Genomic DNA, 24,952 nt, shown 5'->3' with positions numbered 1-24,952 from the left:
TGGTTTCAAGTTCCTCCCTGGTCTAGCTCTGGTCAGGGCACCTGCAAGAGGCAACCAATTCACATTGATGTTTCTCTCTGTCTTTCCCACTTTCTCTAAAAGTCAATGAAAAAATAACCTCAGGTGAGGATTAAAAATAAATTTAAAATAAAAAACAATTTTTAGAAAAGAATGTATCATAGTAGGCACAATACCGTAGCAGCTCCTGAAGTATGTTTTCTGAAAACAAGTTCCTTGACAACACATTCCATACTTTGATTACTATCTATTCACCATGGCTTTTCAGCCCAAACTGGACTTCAGATCTTTACACCCAACAGCCCTACTTGTCAGCTAACTCTACTTGTTTATTTCAAAAGTACAAAAAACTCAGCAAAATGAAACTAAACTCATAATCTTTCTGCCAAACCTGGCCATCCTCTGGTGCTCTCTCAATAGATGGTATGACACCACCATCTATTCAAGTGCACAAGCCAGAAATTATCATACTTGACACTTGCCCAACTCACATCTCATATAGAACTCATCACCAAATCCCACTGACATGCCTTACTAAATCCCTCTCAAATTTATCTGCTTCACATTTTCACCTCTACCACACTAGTCAAAGTTATCTCTTCTCTTACCTGGACAACTGCAACAGTGGTCTCCTACATCACAAGGTTGCCCCTTACACTGCGCACTCCACTCGACAGCAGAATAATTTTTTTAGTTTAATACAATATTATTGACTATATTTCCTATGCTATACATATCCTCATGACTTATTTTATAACTGGAAATTTGTATCTCTATTTCACCCTTCTTCCCACACCCCTAAAACTGGACACCATAAAACTCCTAGAAGAAAACATAGTCAATAAACTCTTTGACATAGATCTTAGAAAAAAAATTGGATCTGTCTCCCCAGGCAAGGGCAACAAAAGCAAAACTAAACAAATAGGATTGCATCAAACTAAAAAGCTTTAGCACAGCAAGGGAAATGATTGACAAAACAAAAAGGCAATCCACTAAATGGGAGAAGTTATTTGCAAATTATATATCCAATTAGGGGTTAATATTCAAAATATATAAAGAACTCATACAACTCAACATAAAAAAAATCCAATTAAAAAATGGGCAGAGGAACTTAATAGACATTTGTCCAGAACAACCATCCTAAATAATAAAAGCCTAGGTGGCGTCACGCCCTCATGTGACCCCCTCGTGTGACATCATCACAAGATGGCCGCCACAGATGGCCGCGCACACAGCAGAGGTGGGACCTGGCGGCCGCTCTGCACAGTGAGGCCTGGGGGTTCCGCAGCTCTGCGTGGTGCAGAGGAGGCCGGTCCTGGCATCTCCACAGCCTCGCGTGGAGGAGGCGGGTCCCAGTGGAGGAGGCGGGTTGCAGCAGGGGAGGGCAGTTGGGGGCAATCAGGCTGGCAGGGGAGGGCAGTTGGGGCAATCAGGCCAGCAGGGAAGTGGTTAGGGGGAAATCAGGCAGGCAGGCAGGTGAGCGGTTAGGAGCCAGCGGTCCTGGATTGTGAGAGGGATTGGGCCTAAACTGGCAGTCGGACATCCCCCGAGGGGTCCCAGATTGGAGAGGGTGCAGGCCGGGTTGAGGGACAACCCCCCCATGTACGATTTTCATGCACCAAGCCTCTAGTCCAGGCGTCCTCAAACTACGGCCCGCGGGCCACATGCGGCCCGCCGAGGACATTTATCCGGCCCGCCAGGTGCCGCTGCCTGTCCTGCTTAGCAGCCGACTCATCCCGGGCCCGCAGTGCGCATAGGAATTTGTTCATAGTTGTTTTTTTTAAAACTATAGTCCGGCCCTCCAACGGTTTGAGGGACAGTGAACTGGCCCCCTGTTTAAAAAGTTTGAGGACCCCTGCTCTAGTCCTATCTAATAAAGAGGGAATATGCTAATTGACCATCACGCCTTCACAAAGATGGTGGCTCCCACAGCCAATAAGGAGGGAATATGCTAATTGACTGTCACACCCTCAAAGGTGGAGGCACCTACAGCCACAAGATGGCAGTGCCCACTCCCCTCAGCCCCACCGGGGCGGTAGGCGCACAACACAGCTGGGCCTGTCCCCAGGCGGGTCCAGCCGCTCTGCACGCCTGCCTCCGGAGTCTCCTAGTCCCCTCAGCTCCCCAACTGCCCAAGGCCAGCTCGAGGCACAGGCAAGCCTCGGATGGTGGCTGCCCAGCCACCCAGGGCCACCCAGGTAACCAGGGCCAGCGAGGCTCACGCTGCCGGCAGTTGCAGCAGCAGAGGTGTGATGGGGGGATCACCTTCCCCTGATCGCCGGGTCGCCTTCTGCCCCTGAGGGGTCCCAGATTGTGAGAGGGGGCAGGCCAGGCTGAGGGACCCCCTTCCCTCCAGTGCATGAATGTTCATGCACCAGGCCTCTAGTTTTAAATAAAAATCTGTTCATGTCACTTGATGGTCATTAAGGACCATCAATTCTTTATAATGACTCCTGACCATGGTCTACTTTAATGAGCTTTTTCCTGCCACATTTCCAAACTCATGTCACTTTCTGCAATCCCATTACAGTGGCCTTCTTTCAGTTCCTTGAATATGCTATACTCAGGGCTTTTCCACATGCTGTTTTATCCACTTCTATTCCTAGTTAGCTCCCATTCATCATTTAGATAACAGCTAAGACATCACATCTCAAAAAAGGAGTCCTATTCCCATCCCACAGGCTAACTCAGATTCCCTGGTAAATGCCTTAAGAGCCCCCATTCTTCATAGCACTTATAATTATAGCAACTCAGTGTATAATTTGACACTTCATATCTTTCTCCCAGGAGAATGTAAACTTTATTAAGATAGATACAGTCAAACCTCAGTTCTCAAATGTCTCCCATCTTGAATAATTCAGTGCTCAACCAAGTTGTGGGGGTGGGCATGTCTGTTATTGAACAAAATTTGGTTCTCAACCTAACAACCCTTTCACGCTGATAGCTGTATGATTAGTCACCTCTCAGGTGACAAAGAAGAAAAATGAGCTAGTATGAGTCAGTTTACTGCTAAACCTCCTATTGTTAGCATCTCAGGGAATTGTGCTGTGAATATTTTAATTGTTTTTGCTTTTGTTGCTGCTTATCCTATCTAATAAAAGAGTAATATGCAGATTGACCATCACTCCAACACACAAGATGGCTGCCCCCATGTGGTCAAAGATCCTTCCCCCATGTGGACACATGATGGCCACCACAAGATGGCCAGCAAGGGAGGGCAGTTGGGAGGGACCAGGCCTGCAAGGGAGGGCAGTTGTGCACGATCAGGCCAGCAGGGGAGGGTAGTTGGGAGGGACCAGGCCTACAAGGGAGGGCAGTTGGGAGTGATTAAGCCTGCAGGGGAGGGCAGTTAGGGGTAACCAGGCCTGCAGGGGAGGGCAGTTGGGGGGACCCAGGCCTGCAGGGAAAGGCAGTTGGGAGGGACCCAGGCCTGCAGGGGAGAGCAGTTGGGGGGGACCAGGCCTGCAGGGGAGGGCAGTTAGGGGTAACCAGGCCTGCAGGGGAGGGCAGTTGGGGGGGACCCAGGCCTGCAGGGGAAGGCAGTTAGGGGCAAACAGGCTGGCAGGGGAGCAGTTAGGCATCAATCAGGCTGGCAGGGGAGTGGTTAGGGGGTGATCAGGATGGCAGGCAGAAGAGGTTAGGGGCAATCAGGAAGGCAAGCAAGCGAGCAGTTGGGAGCCAGCAGTCCTGGATTGTGAGAGGGATGTCCCAGATTGGAGAGGGTGCAGGCTGGGCTGAGGGACACCCCCCCCATGCACGAATTTTTTGCACCGGGCCTCTAGTTATTATTAAATACGTACCAGTAAGTCACGATGGATCCTAAGAAGGTTAGTGATAGTAACAAAATGAAAAGGAAAGTTGTGAGAACAACAATAGAGCTTTAAAAAGAAATAATTGCAAAACATGATAAAGTTGTTTGCATGTCTGGTGAGTATGGCAGGGCTATTAGCTCAATTTTAAAATATAAAGAGGCCATCAACAGGCTGATGTTGCTAAGGGTGTGAAAGTGCTCATGAAACAGCAACCACAGGCAATTAAAAAAAGTTAAAACAGGGAATCATTTGGGGATCTGGAACAGATTAATTCCATTTACATTACTTCTAATGAGAAAAAAAATGATTTATTTTTTTTAACACATTGCTTCTTGAACAGCTTTCTGGGATGAATTAAGTTCAAGAACCTAGGTTCCAGAGAAACCAAGATGGTGGCATAGGTAAACACCTGAACTTGCTGCCTCGTACAACCACTTCAAAACTACAACTAAAAGACAAAACAGACATCATCCAGAACCACAGGAAGGCTGGCTGAGTGGAAATTCTACAACTAGAAGGGAAGAGAAAAGCACAGTGAGACTCAGAGGAGCTGTGGAAGTAAAATGCAAGGTACAGAGGCGCGCGCGCGCGGAGAGGGCTGGCAACTGAGTACGAGGCCGGCTTTTTCAATCCACAGGGAGACACAAGCTCCTGACTGCTCTGAACTCCAGTTCCGGGCGAGACTCTGGGGACCCAGACTCATACGGGGAGAAACTGGACTCTCTGGCAGTGGGCGGAATCCGAGGGCGGCTTTCTCTCAGAGGTGCTTGCAGCAATTACCGAGGGACACTGACACCCGGGGGCCTCTTAGGGCAGAGCTGACAGGGAACCATTGCTGTTTGCTCCACCCTGAGACCCCATCCCATCCAAGCTGTGTGCAGAGGCTTTTGCATATGAATGGCCTGGTCCTTTGAAATCTAAAATTAACTAACAAGCTGCAGCTGAGTCAGAGAGACCCAGAACATCCAAAAGAAGGCCCAAGGTCCCACAGAAGCTTGCACGGCTTCACAGCTGGGCCTCATCTGAGCATCTTCAAAACCCAAACAAAGAAGAGGAATCTGCAGATCTCTCCGTAGCTCCTGCTGGATGGCCTCAGGCAGAGGCTAAATTAGCACCTCCTTGGAGATCCAAGAGCCAGTGTACCCAGGGGTCAGAGTGGGACCATCCAGATTACAACTCCTCAGATCCATAAGGGACACACTCAGGGGGCAGACTCAGTGAGCACCAAAGCCCCACTGAAATAAGTCTTGCCCCATAAGAGTGTCTCCAGCACAGAAGTTCTCCCATCACAGACACAGCTGATCCTCACAGCCAATTGGCCTGGAGGTCAATTCCTCCCAGTGATACCAACAACAATCAAGGCTTAACTACAACAAGACTGTGCACACAGCCCACAAAGGGGTGCACCAAGAGTGTTTACCTCAGGTAACTGGGGATGCTGAGCCACTGGCCCTATAGGACACCTAGCACACAAAGCCACTCTATCAACTCAGGGAAGCAACCAAAATGCGGAGACAAAGAAACAGGTCACAAATGAAAGAAATGGAGGAGAGCAAACTACGGGATACAGAGTTCAAGACCACGGTTATAAGGTTTTTCAAGAATTTTCTAGAAACCTCTGATAAGTTTAGTGAGACCCTCAAGGATATGAAAAATGGCCAACTAGAAATTAAACATACACTGACTGAAATAAAAAATAATATACAGAGATCCAACAGCAGACTAGAGGATTGCAAGAATCAAATCAAAGATTTGAAATACTAAGAAGCAAAAAACACCCAACCAGAAAAGCAAAAAGAAAAAATAATCCAAAAATATGGATAGTGTAAGAAGCCTCTGGGACAACTTCAAGCGTACCAACATCAGAATTATGGGGGTGCCAGAAGAAGAGAGAGAGCAAGATACTGAAAACCTATATGAAGAAATAATGATAGAAAACTTCCCCCATCTGGTGAAAGAAATAGACTTACAAGTCCAGGAAGCGCAGAGAACTCCAAACAAAAGGAATCCAAAGAGGACCACACCAAGACACATCCTAATTAAAATGCCAAGAGCAAAAGACAAAGAGAGAATATTAAAAGCAGGAAGAGAAGAACAGTTACCTACAAGGGAGAACCCATATGATTGTCAGCTGAATTCTCCACAGAAACTATGCAGGCCAGACAGGAGTGGCAAGAAATATTCAAAGTGATGAATAGTACTTTGTGTTATAGTGATGAGTGGCAAGAAATATTCAAAGTGATGAAATATTCGAAGTGATGAACCTACAACCAAGATTACTCTAGCCAGCAAAGCTATCATTCAGAATTGAAGGGCAGATAAAGAGCTTCACAGATAAGAAAAAGCTAAAGGAGTTCATCACTGCCAAACCAGTATTATATGAAATGCTGAAAGGTATTCTTTAAGAAGAGGAAGAAGAAAAAGGTAAAGATAAAAATTATGAATAACAAATACATATCTATCAACAAGTGAATCTAAAATCAAGTGAATAAAAACTGATGAACAGAATAATCTGGTGAATAAAATAGAATCAGGGGCATAGAAAAGGAGTGGACTGACAATCCTCGGGAGGAAAGGGGTGTGGGGTGTGCGGGAAGAGACTGGACAAAAATCATACACCTATGGATGAAGACAGTGGCGGGGTGCGGGGGGGGGGGGGGGTAAGGGCATGAGGTGGGGTGGGACCTGGGTAGAGAGGAGCTATGGGGGGAAAAAAGAGCAACAATTGTAATAATCTGAACAATAAAGTTATAATTTTAAAAAAAGACCCTAGGTTCCATTGTACTGTGCTTACTTTTTTACCATTGTATTTTCCAGGCTCTCGAACAATGCCACCATACACCTTGTAGCTCTGTAAATTAGAGTAAGACAAACCCCTTGGCAATGGGCAAGAAGACACGTGATTGGTGGTGCTGCTCTTATATCAGTCAGGGGCAAAGCAGACTATAGTCCTTGTTCATCCTAGCTTGATGCCTGTATTGGTGACCAGAGCTGTTTCATGTCTGGGGCACATAAGTAAACAAAAAAAGTAGGAAAAGTGCATTCTCAATTACCATTTTGGAGAATTATAATGCATATTTACAGATTTTAAAACCAACTATTTAATTTTGTTTAACGCATTATTTTCCAAACTTGCTTACCTATGGATCTTTCTACTGCACAAGTCATTGGCATTTTGTTGGATGCCTGTGTTCCCAGAAACACTGTGTGATAGATACATACTGAGTTGACTGAACTTCTTCCCTTTCATCCCAAATAGTGTCTCTGACGCCATGTTTTTATGACCTTGCCCCTCCCTAACCACCTGAGACTTGTGGGCTTGTGAAGTGGTGTAGCCTCCAGGACCTGAGGACACCATTTGGGTAAGTCACCATAGGCCCTGTGCAAGCAAAGAAGAGGAAATTGGTCTGCAGAGAGACTGGAACAGCAATGGGAAGAGAAATGATGGGCAGAGTTCCCATACTCAAATGGGATCCAGCAGGATAACAGGAGTAAGGTGAACTGAAGAGACATGCCCTGTTTGAAGAAACAGAAATTCAGAATTCTTTTAACCATAGTTTTCAACGTATGACCCAACACTCAGCATCACCTGGGGAACTGTAAGAAATGCAACTTCCGAAGACCCACCCTAAGATTTATTCATTACAAACTCTGGGGTGGGGCTTATTAATCACTGTTTTAGGGAGCTCTCCAGGTAATTCTGATGCACATGCACACTTTAGACTGCTAGCCAAACTAAACATCTGAGGAGCAAATCTCCCCCACCAGCTGAAAACTGGTGACCTCTGTTCCAAGCGAGAGAAAGAGAAATATCAGGCTTGACTTTTAATTACTTTCAAGACCCCAGTTCCATTCCCTCGTGATTCCTAATTACCTAAGTTGTAAAGCTATTCCTGCAGTTTCAATAAATCCCTCTTTTGCTTAAACTGGTGAGGTTTTATTTTTTGAATCTAAAAGTTAACCTACACCAATAAAACGATAACAACAAACCAACCTGCATTCAAGGCGGCCTAGTGCTGCCAAAGATGAGCTGTGACACCTTATACAAGTTATTTCTCTCTGTGCAACAATGCCATCTACCTACAAATGATGGGATTGGACTGAGGATATGAAGTGCCTTTGCTAATACTAGTATGCTAGACTAGACATTGCCTCCTCTGGATAATCTCTTGACTATACAGAACCCTTAAGAAAGATCCTTAATTTTCCTTAGTTTTAACCATTGACTCTATGTAGTTAAAGTAACAAAAACAAAATAAAAACCACCCATCTCTCTTTGTCTCTCTTTCCTGGTCTTTCAAAAGCATCATCTATTAATTAGAGGGATGCTTTAAATAAGGTTTATTTGATGTTCTAATTCTTTTTCAATTTAAAAGTAAATTTCAGCATATTGTAATTAGGCTAACTTTAATTATGGTTGCCATCTGTCATGAAATGTACATAGAAAAAAAAACAAAACCATGTACAGAAGACCAAATTATACTTGCAGAAAAGACGTCTCTTTTTTTTTGGTAATTATTTTCTTTGCTAAAATGCGATTCAACCAAAGAATTAATACAAAATGAAGTGGCAAAGTATTTTAAAGATTTTAAACAAGTAAAAAGGTTTCAAGGAAAATACCCTAAAATCAACAGTACCCTAAAATAAATAGTAAGAATATCATCTAGAAAGCCCATAAACCTTGCATTATATAACTTGTTAGTTGACAAAGAATAAAAACTGAAAACTAGTATTGTTTTGACTCTTAAATTCCCACATCAGCAGACTTTTCTCTGATGTTGAAATGAAAGTAGTGACCAAATGCTTTGATGGACAACTCATTACAATGAGAACTGAAGGCTTCTGAAACCAGACAAAGATTTTTCTGTATCTCCCGGATGCCAGGGAAAATAAGGGAAATATTTCAGTTCCTCACCCAAGAATTAAACTTTATACATGCATTTTTTAAAAAAATAAGTACTTTAGAAATGATTGAGAGCAAGGTACAGTTTTTAAAAAGCAGGAAATGCTCTCAAGGCAAGGTGAAGAAAAAAATGTTTTGAGAGAAAATAAAAAGAAACAAGGGGGAAGAACTCTTTCAACAGAGTAGAAACTGTTAGTCTCTCTCTGTGTCCCTGAAAGGTTTTGATCCAACCCTATTTGTTATCCTAGAAAAGCTCTTCTGAAGAAAGGTTTCAGTGTAAGAACTGCTTGAAAGAAGCCAACCCTTTGGAAGTAGGAACGGCTTGGCCATTTATTAATGTCAAATATGCTGCCTGCATGAATTAGTCAGCTTGTCTTTTGCACGCCATACAGAAAAGTTCTCGTGCACCTGCCTCTTAGTGTCCTGACACTTGTGGCTTGAATGACAGCTGCAACGACTACCAAAAAATACAATTTTAAAAAAATGCTGAACATAACTACATTCTACCTTCTGAATAACTGATTAATCAATTTTTAAAGGGTTCTTACTGAAGTATCATCAGTGACCATAGCATATAAAAGCTTGCTCTGGTGTAAAATGAAGCAAAACAGAGTTATTTTCCTAAACTGGCAAAATGGAACCAAATTACCACAAAACTGACCTTAGGAACAAAGAGAAATGGAGCAGAAACAGGCCAGATTTCTTACTGGCAGTACCACAGTGGCAAATATCCCAGAACTAAGAAGAGCTGCCAAGTGGAAAAAAGAAAATTAAAGGACTTTCCAAAAACAGCCAAGCCCAGTACACACAGCATTCCCCACAACTGGAATGAGCTTCAGGGCAACACACAGGTATAAGGTCCAGCCTTATTCTTTATTTACAGCACAGTTCAAAGCCTGTAAATAAAGTACAAAAGAAACGGCTTATATTGGCATCGGACACCCTTCCTATCAGCTGCAATTACATCATTTTTATCTATTTTCTGCTTTTCCTTTTGGGAGGGCAGGGGTTGGCATCGGACACCCTTCCTATCAGCTGCAATTACATCATTTTTATCTATTTTCTGCTTTCCCTTTTGGGAGGGCAGGAGTGTGGAATAATAGAGCCAGAGACTTGTCTCAAAAGCAAGAGAAATCCCTGCTTGCAGAGAAACAAAGGAACTGACTCTAACTCTTGTGAAAGGTAGTCAGGAACTCTGCTCCAGTTATGAGGGCCACTGATGGTGAGGGACAGCTGTCACAAAAAAATTCCTCCTGAAAGAGGTTTCAAAGATGGCCAGAACCTGGGGTGTAGGGTGGCTGCTGTCACCACCATCACCCTCTCTTCTATCTCAACTTTTGCCCCACCAAATCTAATGATAAAAAAGGGAAAGTGATTATGCGTAGAAAACCAAAGTGAATGGGAATGTGGGTGGAATGAACATAAAAGAAACTGAAAATGATCAAAAGTTGCTCAGTGCTTCTTCCTTAGACAGGCATAGAAATCTCTAATCCACTGCTTCATGTATTTAACTTCCAAGGAGCGGGCTAATAGCACGGTCATGGGGTCAAAGGCATTGTTGGCTCGGAGATCTAGATGATGGGCCCCCTCTGGGATAATGATGGCAACCAAGGTGTTTGTGATGTTCTTGGTTACTCCACCTCCTGACCAGGGATCTAGATCACCATTGCTATGTGAGGGAAAGAAGAAAAAATAAGATTGTTAGTTTTTCATACCTATATCCAGATAAGATAGAAGAAACCTACTTTATGCACAACAACTAAAATTACAAGCTTATATATAAACTGGGGGATTTGATCTGAAGACTGAATCTGTCCTATAAAAATGTGATTCATACTGGAGTTCTACAATATTTCTGAAACCAAGTACAAGAAATAAGACCAGCCCAGCAGGCATGGCTTAGTAGTTGAGCATCAACCTATGAACCAAGAGGTCATGGTTCGATTACTATTCAAGGCATATGCCCAGTTTGCAGGCTTGATCCCCAGTGGGGGGTACAGGAGGCAGCCATCAATGATTCCCATGATTCTCTCTCATCATTGATGTTCCTATCTCTCTCTCCTCCCTTCCTCTCTGACATCAATAATATATATATATAATTTTTTTAAAAAAAGAAATGGGACCAAAGAATGAAGGTGGTACCCCATGAGTCAACCCATATTGTACTGTAAAGTGGAATTTAAAAACCTAAATTTCAATCCCAGCTTAATCACTCAAAAACCATATGACCTTCCTCCTCTATAAAAGAGATAACAAGGCTGACCTCATAAGGTTATTGTACAGGTTAAACAAGATGGTACTGTGGGTATATTTAATAAGCACAAGTATCAGGCACATAGCAGTTCCTCAATTAATGTCACTTTCCTGGGAGCCAACTATGAAAGTAATAAATAAAAACTCTCATATTTGAAATGATAATTATCTTTTAGCTCTTTAAAAAAATACCAACCCTTCATTTTTCATACACTATTTTCTTTGTAGTACAGTACTTTGGGAAACAGGGTGATTGAACTGAAAAATTTCCTCCAAATCTGAACCAGAAAATTTGGCCATTATTCAAAGACTCCCATTTTATATTGGCTTTAAAGTTACAGAATTGCTATTAAGTTATTAATCCTGGCTGGTTCATACAACACTTCACTGTAAAAAGGATCAATCCTTGAAGCAGGCTATTTAGTTTAGCTTAGTAAAAATCCAATACAATCATAGATAGCATCCCTAATAATATTTCACAGCTTTGTTGAGATATATTTCACCACAAAGTTACCCATTTAAAATGTAGAATTCAATGGTTTTTAGTATATTCAGAGTTTTGTAACCATTACCACAATTTTAGAACATTTTCATCCTGAAAAGAAGCCCATACTCATTGGTAGCTAATAATTCCCATTCCCTCCCCCAAACTCCCTCACTCAGCCACAGGCAACCACTAATCTACTCTTTATTATCTATGGATTTGTCTAATCTGGACATTTCATATAAATGGAATTATATAATAGGTGGTCTTTTGTGATTGGCTTCTTTCACTGTGGCATAATGTTTTCAGGTTTCATCTATGTTGTAGTATGTATCAGTACATTATTCCTTTTTATTGCCAAATAATATTCCATTGTATGAATATGCCACATTTTATGTATCCATTCATCAGATGTACATTTGTGTTGTTTCCACTTTTTTTTCTATTGTGCATATTGCTCCTATGAACATTCATGTACAAGTTTTTGCATGGATATATGTTTTCATTTCTCTTGGGTACAGACTGACCTAAGAATGGAATTGCTGGTATATATGGTGACTTAACCTTGTGAAGAACTGCCTGTTTTCCAAAGTGGCTGCACCATTTTACATTTCCCGCTAGCATCATATGAGGGTTCCAACTTTTTTATACCCTTGCCAACACTTACCTTTTTGTTTTTTACTTTCTTAAATTTAAGTACAGTTGGTATACAATATTATGTTAGTTACATAAATTTCAGGTGTACAATATAGCAATTCTATACCTTTCAAAGTGATCACCTCACTCATTCTAGTAATCACCTATCACCGTGCAAACTTATCACAATAGTTTTATTGACTATATTTCCCTTCACCTTTTTCACCTATCCCCTCATTCTCTAATTACAGCCATCCTATGTGGGTATGAAATGAATCTTATTGTGGCTTTGATTTGCATTTCCCAATTTTTAAACTGGGTCATCAATTAAATCATTTGATCCATTTATTTTTATTTTTTTATTTTTATTCTTTTATTTTTTTAAATAAATCTTTATTGTTCAGGTTATTACAGATATCCCTCTTTTTTCCCCCCAAAGCTCCCCTCCACCCGATCCCCCAGCCCCCATCCCATGCCCTTACCCCCTGCCACGGTCCTCATCCATAGGTATAAGATTTTTGTCCAGCCGAAACCGGTTTGGCTCAGTGGATAGAGGGTCGGCCTGCGGACTGAGGGGTCCCGGGTTCGATTCCGGTCAAGGGCATGTACCTTGGTTGCGGGCACATCCTCAGTGGGAGGTGTGCAGGAGGCAGCTGATCGATGTTTCTCTCTCATTGATGTTTCTAGCTCTCTATCCCTCTCCCTTCCTCTCTGTGAAATATCAATAAAATATATTTAAAAAAAAAAAAGATTTTTGTCCAATCTCTTCCCACACCCCTCACACCCACTTCCCCCCCGAGAGTTATCAGTCCACACCCTTTCTATGCCCCTGATTCTATTATATTCACCAGATTATTCTGTTCATCAGAGTTTTTATTCACTTGATTTTCGATTCACTTGTTGATAGATATGTATTTGTTGTCACTTTGTTGTTCATAATTTTTATCTTTACCTTTTTCTTCTTCTTCCCCTTCTTAAAGAATACCCTTCAGCATTTCATATAATACTGGTTTGGTGGTGATGAACTCCTTTAGCTTTTTCTTGTCTGTGAAGCTCTTTATCTGACCTTCAATTCTGAATGATAGCTTTGCTGGGTAGAGTAATCTTGGTTGTAGGTTCTTGCTGTTCATCACTTTAAATATTTCTTGCCACTCCCGTCTGACCTGCATAGTTTCTGTTGAGAAATCAGCTGATAGTAGTATGGGTGCTCCCTTGTAGGTAACTAACTGTTTTTCTCTTGCTGCTTTCAAGATTCTCTCTTTGTCTTTTGCCCTTGGCATTTTAATTAGGATGTGTCTTGGTGTGGTCCCCTTTGATTCCTCTTGTTTGGGGTTCTCTGTGCTTCCTGGACTTGTAAGTCTATTTCTTTCACAAGGTAGGGAAAGTTTTCTATCATTATTTCTTCTAATAGGTTTTCAATATTTTGCTCTCTCTCTTCTTCTGGCACCCCCATAATTCGGATGTTGGTACATTTGAAGTTGTCCCAGAGGCTCCTTACCCTATTTTCATATTTTTGGACTAGAGGCCCGGTGCATGAAATTTGTGCACGGGGGGGGGGGGGGGGACATCCCTCAGCCCAGCCTGCACCCTCTCCAATCTGGGACCCCTTGAGGAATGTCCGACTGCCCATTTAAGGCCTGATCCCACCAGGACTAAACGGGCAGTCGGACATCCCTCTCACAATCCAGGACTACTGGCTCCCAACTGCTTGCCTGCCTGCCTTCCTGATTGCCCCTAACCGCTTCTGCCTGCCAGCCTGATCACCCCCTAACCACTCCCCTGCCAGCCTGATCGATGCCTAACTGCTCCCCTGCCAGCCTGTTTGCCCCTAACTGCCCTCCCCTGCAGGCCCGGTCACCCCTAACTGCCCTCCCCTGCAGGCTTGATTGCCCACAACTGCCCTCCCTTGCAGGCATGGTCTCTCCCAACTGCCCTCCCCTGCTGGCCATCTTGTGCTGGCCATCTTGTGCCACATGGGGGCAGGATCTTTGACCACATGGGGGCAGCCATCTTGTGTGTTGGAGTGATGGTCAATCTGCATATTACTTTTATTAGTTAGGATAGAGACCTGGTGCATGGGTGGGGGCCAGCTGGTTTGCCCTGAAGGGTGTCCTGGATCAGGGTGGGGGTTCCCTTGGGGTGTGGGGCAGCCTGGGCGAGGAGCCTGTGGTGGTATGCAGGCCGGCCATGACCCCTGGCGACTCAAGCGGAGGCCCTGGTATCTGGAATTTATTTATCTTCTACAATTGAAACTTTGTAGCCTGGAGCGGAGCCAAGCCTTTTGCTCGCTCCGTGGTGGCAGCCATTTCTGTTGGGATTTATTTATCTTCTATATTTGAAACTTTGTAGCCTGGAGTGCAGGCCGGGGCCGGCCAGGGTGTGCAGAAAGCTTGGCTTCCTCCATCACTGGGGAAACCCAAGCTTCCCTCCTGCTCTCTCCGTGGCTGCAGCCATCTTGGTTGGGTTAATTTGCATACTCGCTCCTGATTGGCTGGTGAGCGTGGATGGTGGGCGTGGCTTGTGGGTGTAGCAGAGTGATGGTTAATTTGCATATTACTCTTTTATTAGATAGGATTCTTTTTTTCTTTTTGTTTTTCTGGTTGGGTGTTTTTTGCTTCCTCATATTTCAAATCTTTGGTTTGATTCTTGGGGTCCTCTAGTCTACTGTTGAATTTCTGTATATTATTCTTTATTTCAGACAGTGTATGCTTAATTTCTGACTGGTCCTTTTCCATTTTTTTGGCATTCTCATTAAGATCCTTGAAGGTCTCACTAAGTTTCTCGAAGATTCTTGAGTAACTTTATAACTGTGGTTTTGAACTCTATATCCAGTAGTTTGCTTTCCTCCATTTCTTTCATTCGTGACATGTTTCTTTGCCTTCACAATTTGGCTGCTTCCCTGTGTTGATAGAGTGGCTTTGTGTGCTATGTGTCCTATAGGGCTCAGTGGCTCAGCCTCCCCAGTTACCTGAGGTGGACACTCTTGGTGCACCCCTTTGTGGGCTGTGTGCACAGTCTTGTTGTAGTTAAGCCTTGATTGCTGTTGGTACACTGGGAGGAATTGACCTCCAGGCCAATTGGCTGTGAGGACCCACTGTGTCTATAATGGAAGAACTGCTGTGCTGGAGACACCCTTATGGGACAGGACTTGCTTCAGTGGGGCTTTGGTGCTCTCTGAGTCTGCCCCTTGAGTGTGTCACTTATGGATGTGAGGAGTTGAAATCTGGTATCATCTCACACTGACCACTAGGTACACTGGCTCCTGGATTTCCCAGGAGGTGCAAGTCAGCTACTGCCTGAGGCCACCCAGCAGGAGCTACAGGGAGATCTGCAGATTTCTCCTCTTTGTTTGGGGTTTGGAAGTTTTGGAGCTGTCTGACCCAGCTGCAGTTTGTTAGGTTACACTGTGGAAGGGCAGGCCATTCATATGCGAAACCGCTGCACACAGTTTGGGTGGATTTGTAAATTGGGTGGGGCGGGGGTCTCAGGTAATCACCAGGGTGTAGCAAACAGCGATGGCTGCCAGTCAGCCATCTCTGTGTCTCTGCGTCCCCACGTCCCAAGCCCCAGCGCAGTAAACAATGATTCCTACGAGCACCTCTGCAAGAAAGCCACCCTCACTTTCTGACCTGATGCCAGACAATCCAGCTTCTCCCCTAGGAGTCTGGGTCCCCAGAGTCTCACTGGGAACTGGAGTTCAGAGCAGCAGGGAGCTTGTATCTCCTTCCTGATTGAAAAAAACAGTGCACCCAGTTGCCAGCCCGATTCGCACGCCTCCGTACCTCTGCTTTTCCGTGCCTCTGTACATCCTACCCAGTCTCAATGTGCTTTTTTCTTTCTTCTAGTTGTAGAACTTCTACTCAGCCAGTTTTTTTTTTTTTTAATATATTTTATTGATTTTTTACAGAGAGGAAGGAAGAGGGACAGAGAGCTAGAAACATCGATGAGAGAGAAACATCGATCAGCTGCCTCCTGCACACCTCCTACTGGGGATGTGCCCGCAACCAAGGTACATGCCCTTGACCGGAATCGAACCCGGGACCCCTCAGTCCGCAGGCCGACGCGCTATCCACTGAGCCAAACCAGTTTTGGCAAAATATATTTTATTTATTTATTTATTTATTTATTTATTTATTTATTTATTTTACAGAGAGGGAGAGGGGTAGAGAGTCAGAAACATCGATGAGAGAGAAACATCGATCAGCTGCTTCCTGCACACCCCCCACCAGGGATGTGCCCGCAAACCAAGGTACATGCCCTTGACTGGAATCGAACCTGGGACCCTTCAGTCCGCAGGCCGACGCGCTATCCACTGAGCCAAACCGGACAGTCAGCAGTTTTCCTATGGTTCTGGGTGATAGTCGTTTTGTCTTTTAGTTGTAGTTTTGGTGTGGTTGTGAGAGGCAGCACGTACAGGTGTATACCTTATGCCGCCATCTTGGTTTCTTCCATTTGATCCATTTTGAGTTAAAATTTCGTATGGTATGAAATAGGGATCCAACTTCATTGTTTTGCATGTGACTATCCTGTTTCCCCAGCATCATTTCTTGAAAAGCCTATTCTTTCCCCAGTGAACTATTTTGGCATTCTTGTCTGAAAATCAAGTGACCATACATATAAAGGTTGACTTCTGGATTATCAATTCTCTTCTACTGGTCTATGTCTATCTTTACGCAAGTGTCACACTGTTTCGATTATGGTAGCTTTATAACAACTTTGAAACCAGGAAGTATGAGTTCAAAACCAGGAAGTATGAGTTCTTCATATTTGTTCTTCCTTTTTAAGATTGTTTTGGCTATTCTAGGTCCCTTGCATTTTTTATATACATCTCAATTTCTGTAAAAAGAAACAGTTGGGATTTTTATAGGGATTACTGAATCTGTAGATCAGTTTGTGGAGGACTGACATCTTAGCAATATTACTTCTCCCATAGTACATGAAATGTCTTTCATTATTTAGACCTTTAATTTCTTCCAACAATTTTTTATAGTTTTTAGTGTATACATCTCACACTTTTTCTGTTAAACTCATTCCTAAGTATTTCATTCTTGACATTATTGTAAATCTAATTGTTCCCTGGTATTATTAACTCCACACATGTATAGACTGGTTTAGAGTATACAAAGTCTTTCTCATTTGACCCTTATAACAATCTTGTGAGGTAGGTTTAATGACAATTCTTTTATAGGTAAGAAAGCTAACACCCAACTCATTCAGCTAGCAATGGCAAATCTGATATACAGGCATAGTTCTTATAGCCCTAGTCCAGTACTTGATTTTATACTACATTACATTTCATGGACACGTGACTGCTCTTGGAAATCAGTAGCACATACCTTCTTGACTTGCATGGTGCACAGTAAAAAGAGCACGAACTTTGGGATCAGACACACCTGGATTCCAGTCCCAAGTCAGCTTCTCATCTTCCTAATCTCATGGAAGCTTAGATTTCTCAAGATAAAATAGGAACCAAAATACCTGGATTTATGTATCTGGCCCATGGCATTGTAGGTATTAGATCACTTTCCCCTTATATGGCACCTCTTGGAAAATCTTTATCTACCTATCACTCGAAACAATAGGACATTTTTATGTATGTTCTTTCATCTGTGTGAATGGCACCCTGTCTTAGTTGCTCAGGCCAAAAAGTTTGGTGTCACTCTTTAATTTATTTCTTTCTCACCCAATCTGTCAACAAATCTTGTCAGCTACATATTCAAATATATCCAGAATTTGAACACCTATCACCATATTCACTGCCACCACTCTGATCCAGGTCACCATTATCTCTAGCCTGACTAGCCTTTTACTGACCTTTCTCACTACTCTTATCTCCCTACTATCAGTAGGGTAACAATTTGATCCTATTAAAACCTGAATCAATTGTCACTCCTTTGCTCAAAACATTCCAAGTTTTCCAATCTCGTTCAAAGTAAAAATCAAAGTACTTCCTAGGACCTACAAGTCTCTTCAGGGGTCCTCAAACTACGGCCCGCGGGCCACATGCGGCCCACCGAGGACATTTATCCAGCCCGCCAGGTGCCACTGCCTGTCCTGCTTAGCAGCCGACTCGTCCCGGGCCCGCAGTGCACATAGGAATTTGTTCATAGTTTTTTTTTTTAACTATAGTCCGGCCCTCCAACGGTTTGAGGGACAGTGAACTGGCCCCCTGTTTAAAAAGTTTGAGGACCCCTGCTACATGATCTCGGCCCTCTGCTGACGCTGATTTCAACTCCTGCTGTTCTCTCCCTCATTAATTACTCCAGCCACACTGACTTCCTTCCTGTCCCTGGAGGAGAACATGCCAGCACATTTACCTCTCAAGGCCTTTGCCCTTGCTAATTCCTCTTTATGGAGTGTTCTTACTCCACCACACTCATAGCTATCTAGGCACTCCTGCCAGATCATTTTCCAAAAGTCACCCCCCAGTGAAGTCTTCCTTGGTCATTCCCATCTAAAATTTCAAACCTGTCTCTCTTGTACCCCCCAACATTTCACAGCTCTCTTCCCTAGTTTATTTTTCCTCCTTAGCATGTATCTCCTAACATACTTACAGGTGCTATTTAGTTTATTATCTATCTCTCAAACTAGAACTGCCCAAAGGCAGGAATTTTTGTCTACTTTGTTTATTACAGTAGCTTCAGTACCTGGCACTCATAGGAGCCATGCAAATGTTTACTGAATGAATGAAAAATGAATGTGAATGTCTAGTTGTCTTTGGTCAGATACCAGATGCCCTAATCAAAAGAGATCTATAAATACATGTATACAAGGTCAGGGACATGTAAATCACTTCAGTACTTTTTATATGACAAAGCAGAGTTAATATGTGATTAATATAAATATAGAGACTGACTTCACCTGTGTGTAGCAATGGCAAGAACAATTAACTAAGTCAGCAGATCTAAGTTTTTATACCCTTATTAGCCACATGATTTGGGGTAAGTCACCTGACCTCTATGACCCTCAATTCCAACATGCATTACCCCCAAAAAAATTTTTTAAAGATAATGTCCCTCCCTCATAGAGATATTGTTGGGTCCAATTTAAATATTATATATGAAAGTTATAAACTATAAAATACCACATAAATGTGCAGCATTATAATTATTATCATATTTCATAAGCCTGAGAAGTATTGCTACTTCTAAGAAGTATATGAATCGTGAAAAGGAACATGAAACGATTTCTCATAGAAATTGGGTCAGAAAACTAATGCAATCAGTTTTTTCTAGGCAAATGTACAAATTAAATGAAAAATATGCAGTTAGGTACATTAAATATATGTGTGTTTAAAATGCAACTTTATGCTTGGAGGGGGGGGGGTGAGATTCAATCCAAAAATGTATTTTTTTGGTTTTATTAAAAACAAAAGGCAAAACTCACATGCAAAATAGGATCCTTAGTTTTCAACTACCAAATATATTTTTAAAGTAAACTACACAAGAGGCTGGATTCTCTTGAGTGAACAAATAGCCTTTATCATTATTTCAATTTGACAGGACCAACCCGATTAGGAAACTCTCCATTATTTGCAAAACAAAAAAGCCATCCTAACAGCCACATAATAAGCAAACTGCATTTGATTTAAAAGGTCATCTGAATCAGCTGAGTGACTTAGCAACAGTGTTTGGAGTTGCTGAGAGACCTAAGATGCACATGGACTTGAATTTCTTGGTCCTAGACATGTGAAAGCTAAACCAGTCACTGGGAAATTTACAAAGAAAAAAAAAAGTAATAATAGCTTTCATGAGAAAATCTAATTGCCTGGATAAAATTTCCAACAGTGAGCCTCACTTAATTGCTGGGAACAATTAATTTGCCTGAAAAATTATGTTAATCAGCTTCTCAGGCATTCCCTTTCAGATTTATATTTAAATAACTGAGAATAACCATTGGGGTAACGTAATTTCTTACCAATGAAGGATGGGGGGGGAGGGAATTAAGAATTCCAACAAAAGCACTATGGAAAAAAACTGCTGAAATGAAACCATTAATAGCTACTATTTCTTGAGTCTTCATTCATTCAGCAAATGTTTATGGAGTGCCTACTCTGTGGCAGGCACTGACTAGGCACAGGGAATTCAGTGAACAGACAAAAATCTCTACCCTCACAGTGCCCCCTTCCATAACAGTCTACCTACTCCCTGAAATAAACCTGTCAGGAAGTCACTATCTATATATATATAAAAGTCTAATATGCTAAGTGTCTGACTGATCAGTCGACCAATCACTATGACATGCACTGACCACCAGGGGGCAGACGCTCCAACCAGTAAGTTAGCTTGCTGCTGGGGTCCAGCCAATCAGACGGGCTGGACACGCCCTGGAACCCTCCTGCGGTCCCTCCCTGGCCTCCAAAATATTTCTTCTAATTAATTTCCTTTCAATGTGCATGAATTCATGCACCAGGCCTCTAGTTTTCTAATAATATAAATTGGCAATCTGCCTGAGGCTACACAGCTAACTTGGTAAAAAAGGAAAAACAGCATCCAGGTCTCTCTGACTTCAAAGCCCAAGCTCTTAACCTGCAAATCATTAATCCAACAAATACAGACTGAACTTTCCAATCAGAGAAGCAGTCATGCTTGCATTTGTGTGAGGCAACCTGAGGAGAGAAGTATGTACATAAAGATATTTTCACATGGTTCCTTGTGAAACTCATCAACCAGAAATGTTTTTTAGCTGGTAGCCACTAAGTACACAGAACAGAGACACCCGAGGCTGCTCCTTTACTTTGGGAATGTGCTTCCTTCAGAAAAACAGGAGAATTCTGAATTTTTAAGTAACTTAAATTTTTTTGCATTGGATTTTTCACCTAGCAACATACGGAAAAATATTTCTTTTAAAAGTAGACTTGCCATGGCAGAATGATATACCAGCATCTTCACACAGTCCTGCCTTTAAACTTGCACATGGCTCTTAAGCCTTCCTGAGTTTCATATGTCATTCCTCATCCTCATCAATACACTTATTGCACATTCATTATGTGCCAGTCCCTGTTGCAGGTGCTAAAGGCACAGAGATGATCGAGACAGTCTCTGCCATTAAGAAGTTCACAATCTCATGGGGGCAGAAAATCTGTTTTTATACTGAACTGTTAGAAAGTCCTTTCTTATACTGAACTAAAAGTTTTATAATTTCCACCTATGTGTTTCAGTTCTTTCCCCCAAATTTTTCTCATAAAAAACCTATCTCCCTCCCAATGATGATGGTGATGATGATTGTTATTTTGATGGCCTGAATAAAATAATATAAGAGGACAAATGGATAACTAAAATACATATCTGTAATGGTTGAATCCAATAAAAAAGGACAATGTATTTGACCAAAACACATATATTAAAATGTTCATACAGACTCCCCTTTATAATTCAACTTGAACTTCAGCTTTATAAGGTCAAAGCAAGGAAGGGTGACCTTGGAATGTTAGCATGAAAGAGAAATCCATATAAATACTACCCAGAGATTAGCTCCTAAAGAAAAACAAAAAATTGACAAAGTACTCTCTCCTCTGAAGATCAATGATAAGCTTGGAGACCCTAGGTTTGTACTTAAACTTTCTTCAGTCCTTTTACATTTCCCTAATTTCAAACACCCAAATTTGGCACCATTTCCTTAAATGCCTTAAAAAGATTTATTTGTTCAACTGTCACTTTTATAAGGCTGAGCTGAAGACTATAGCTGTGAAGAATCCTATTGAGCACAAGGAACACAACTTAAGGAAATTAAACAAAAAAAATCTTTAAGTTTTCCATTAAAGTGTTTTTTCACCTCTTATTTTGGGTAGGTACCCTACTGGATCAGAAAATATCATCAACCCAATAAACTAGATTGCAAAGTGAGCAGTGTTATGGGCCTAAACCCAAGGAGTGATCCTTCGGTCAAAACAGCACTCCTTACTCCTAAACGCTATTGAGCATGTCCTGAAGATCAAATTTAACTCTTATTTATAAAAGTTTGTAAAAGAATGACATTTACAATTTATACAATAGCTCCAGGTTAAGAGATGTGTATGGGTATCTCTCTACTATTTCCATATAGATTTGGAAATAAATTTTTTTATTAACTAGTTGCTATTCTTAATAGCTGACAACCTGATATACAAGCCAAAACTGGAAATTTTGAAGTGGCAATCAGATACACTTAGAGTCTACTCAAATAACTCTGATGTGAACCAATACCACATATGTCATCATAAGAGCAGTACAATATAGAAGAACAAACAGGATTTTTGTGGTCAAACAGGCTAAGGTTGAAATCTGGTTTTATTAATAACTAAAATAAATAAAGCTGGATGAACTTTGGCAAGTGACTGAACACAGTGACCCTCGCTTTCCTCCTCAGGAAAAAGGAACTATAACAACTACTTCACAGGATTGTTGTAAGGGTTCAATTTTTGGTAATTTATTTAAAGTTCCTCATATAGTGCCTGGAACAGAACAGATTGGGTACTTCAAAAGTATTTGTTGAATAGATACTAAAAAAGTTTTATTACCATTTTAACAATAGTAACAAAAGTAAGGCAAATTGTAAACAAATGATGCTTCATTTTGTGCTGAGGAATTTAAAAAATAAATTTTCATGCCCTAGCTGGTTTGGCTCAGTGGATAGAGCGTCAGCCTGTGGACTGAAGGGTCCTGGGTTCAATTCCAGTCAAGGGCACATGCCTGGGTTGCGGGCTCGAGCCCCAGTAGGGAGAGTGCAGGAGGCAGCCAATCGATGATTCTCTCTTATCATTGATGTTTCTATCTCTCTCTCTCCGTCTCCCTTCCTCTCTGAAATCAATAAAAATATATATTTAAAAAATATATATATTTTCATTTTGTTGCTGAGCTGTTTTTAAGCCTTTAACCATAGTGGTAATAGTGTAAAATCATATCTCTACTCCGCATCCTCTTTCTGTCTTCTTTTTCTTCTAAATCATGTCTCTACTCCACATCCTCTTTCTTTCTTCTTTTTCTTCCTCTTCCTCTTCCTCTTATTCCTCTTCTCCTTCTCCTTCTCCTTCTCCTCCTCCTCCTCCTCCTCCTCCTCCTCCTCCTCCTCCTCCTCCTCCTCCTCCTTCTTTTAGGGAATTTTTATAAGAGTTTATTTGAGCCAAACTGATGACATGCCTTGAAGCAAGATCTCAAATGCTCCCAGCATTTTCTATCTTTCAAGTAATAGGAAAACAGGATACCATTGGTTGTATTCTATATTATTTTATTGTCCAACATTTTTCCTGGTTCTATTTTCTCAGCTATTCTACAAATGTCTCCAACAACAAAGTTTTTCTTTGGAACAGCAATAACTCACCTGAAAATGATGTTCGTGTGGGAACTGATGTTTTTGCCTCCATACATAGAAGTGATCCAGGAGGGCCTTGGTTTCACACCCCACTGTTTAAAACAATCATCTGAAAATGTCTTCAAGTCCCACAGGTGAGGTTCAAACATATCATCAATACCATTGGTACAAAAGGGCATGACCATTTCTGTGCAAGCCTGAGAAAGCAACCCAGAAGAGTCTAGTGAAAAAATAAGGCACAAAGAAGTTAAATAAATTGTCCAAAGTCATACACTAGTAAGCAACAAAGCCAGAGTTTGAATTCAGGCAGTCTGGCTTCACAGTTCCTGCTCTTTACCACTCTGTGTCATACCTCTCATTGCTCCTGGAAAGGCTCAGATGAGAAATCACAGAAGTTAGAACTATACATATATTCCTTCTTTATAAACTGTTTTTCTTTCACATCTATCATCATACTAGAGGCCCGGTGCATGAAATTTGTGCACAGGGTGGGGGGGTCCCTCAGCCCGGCCTGCACCCTCTCCAATCCAGGACCCCTCGGGGGATGTCCAACTGCCTCTTGCAATCTGGGACACCACTGGCTCCTAACTGCTCACCTGCCTGCCTGATCACCCCTAACCCTTCTGTCTGCCTGCCTGATAGCCCCTAACTGCTCCCCTACTGGCCTGATCGCCCCTAACTGCTCCCCTGCTGGCCTGATCGCCCCTAACCGCCTCTACCTCGCCCCTCACCCAGGACCCAGGATTCCCTCCTCCGGCCGGCCGCAGGCACCCAGGACCCAGCCGGCTTCTCCCAGGCTGGCTGCAGCTGCAGGGGACTGTGGCCGGGTGACTTTGCCCAGGCCGCAGCTGCAAGCACCCAGGACCATGGGGCGGGCGGCTTGTCCCTCTCCTGGCCCAGGCTGCAGGCGCAGGCACAGCCACTGGCACCCGGGACTGCAGGGTGGGCAGCTTGTCCCTCTCCCAGACCACAGGCGCAGCTGCTGGCACCTGGGACCGCGGGGTGGGTGTCTTGTCCCTCTCCCAGGCCACAGCCCCAGCCACTGGTGCCCGGGACTGTGGGGCAGGCAGCTTGTCCCTCTCCTGGGCTGCAGTCTGGCTGGTCCTCATTCCTCTCTCACGAGCTCATTTGTGACTGGCTGGTCCCCATTCCTCTCTCCCCAGTGTTGAGTGTCTGAGCCATTAGGGCAGCATGAGGGCATGATGGCCATTTGCATATTAGCTCTTTATTATATAGGATTGAATCTTCAAAACAACTCTGGAAAGAAAGTATTCTTATTCTTATTCTTATTCTTATTCTTATTCTTATTATTCTCATTGTACAGATGAAAGAATAAAATATCAGAGGGAATCAAGTTAGACTCCCCTTCATTTATGTGTCCATAAAATGTTTCCTTTATAGGACTTATCAAGATCTATTGCAATATTAATTGTGCTTCTTTTTCAACAAGCTACATTTGATAGTAAAATCGATCATGTCTTACTTATCTTTGTATCTGTGGAGCCTAGAAGGGTGCCTAACCCATGATAAGTACTCAGAATATATTTGGCGATGATT

General features: G+C 42.5%; 1 protein-coding gene across 7 annotated transcripts in view; it reads right to left on the bottom strand.

The window, feature by feature from the left end:
* Positions 1 to 8,217: 8,217 nt before the first annotated feature.
* The window catches only part of PRCP (prolylcarboxypeptidase), a 69,582-nt gene continuing 52,847 nt past the window's right edge, over positions 8,218 to 24,952 (bottom strand). For 6 of the 7 annotated variants that reach the window (XM_080641966.1, XM_080641965.1, XM_080641963.1 and 3 more), the window contains exons 9-10: positions 23,405 to 23,592; positions 8,223 to 10,402 (exon numbers count right to left, since the gene is read on the bottom strand). In XM_080641966.1, the coding sequence (XP_080498092.1) occupies positions 10,186 to 10,402; positions 23,405 to 23,592 (405 nt within the window). In that variant the 3' untranslated portion in view covers positions 8,223 to 10,185. Of the gene's footprint in view, positions 10,403 to 23,404; positions 23,593 to 24,952 lie in introns of all 7 variants that reach the window. The other variant, XM_080641961.1, reaches the window with a different exon arrangement.

This window comes from Plecotus auritus (assembly GCF_963455305.1).
Source record: "Plecotus auritus genome assembly, chromosome: 9".
In the NCBI taxonomy this organism is placed as follows: Eukaryota; Metazoa; Chordata; class Mammalia; order Chiroptera; family Vespertilionidae; genus Plecotus; species Plecotus auritus.
This window is presented reverse-complemented; position numbering and strand designations above follow the sequence as displayed.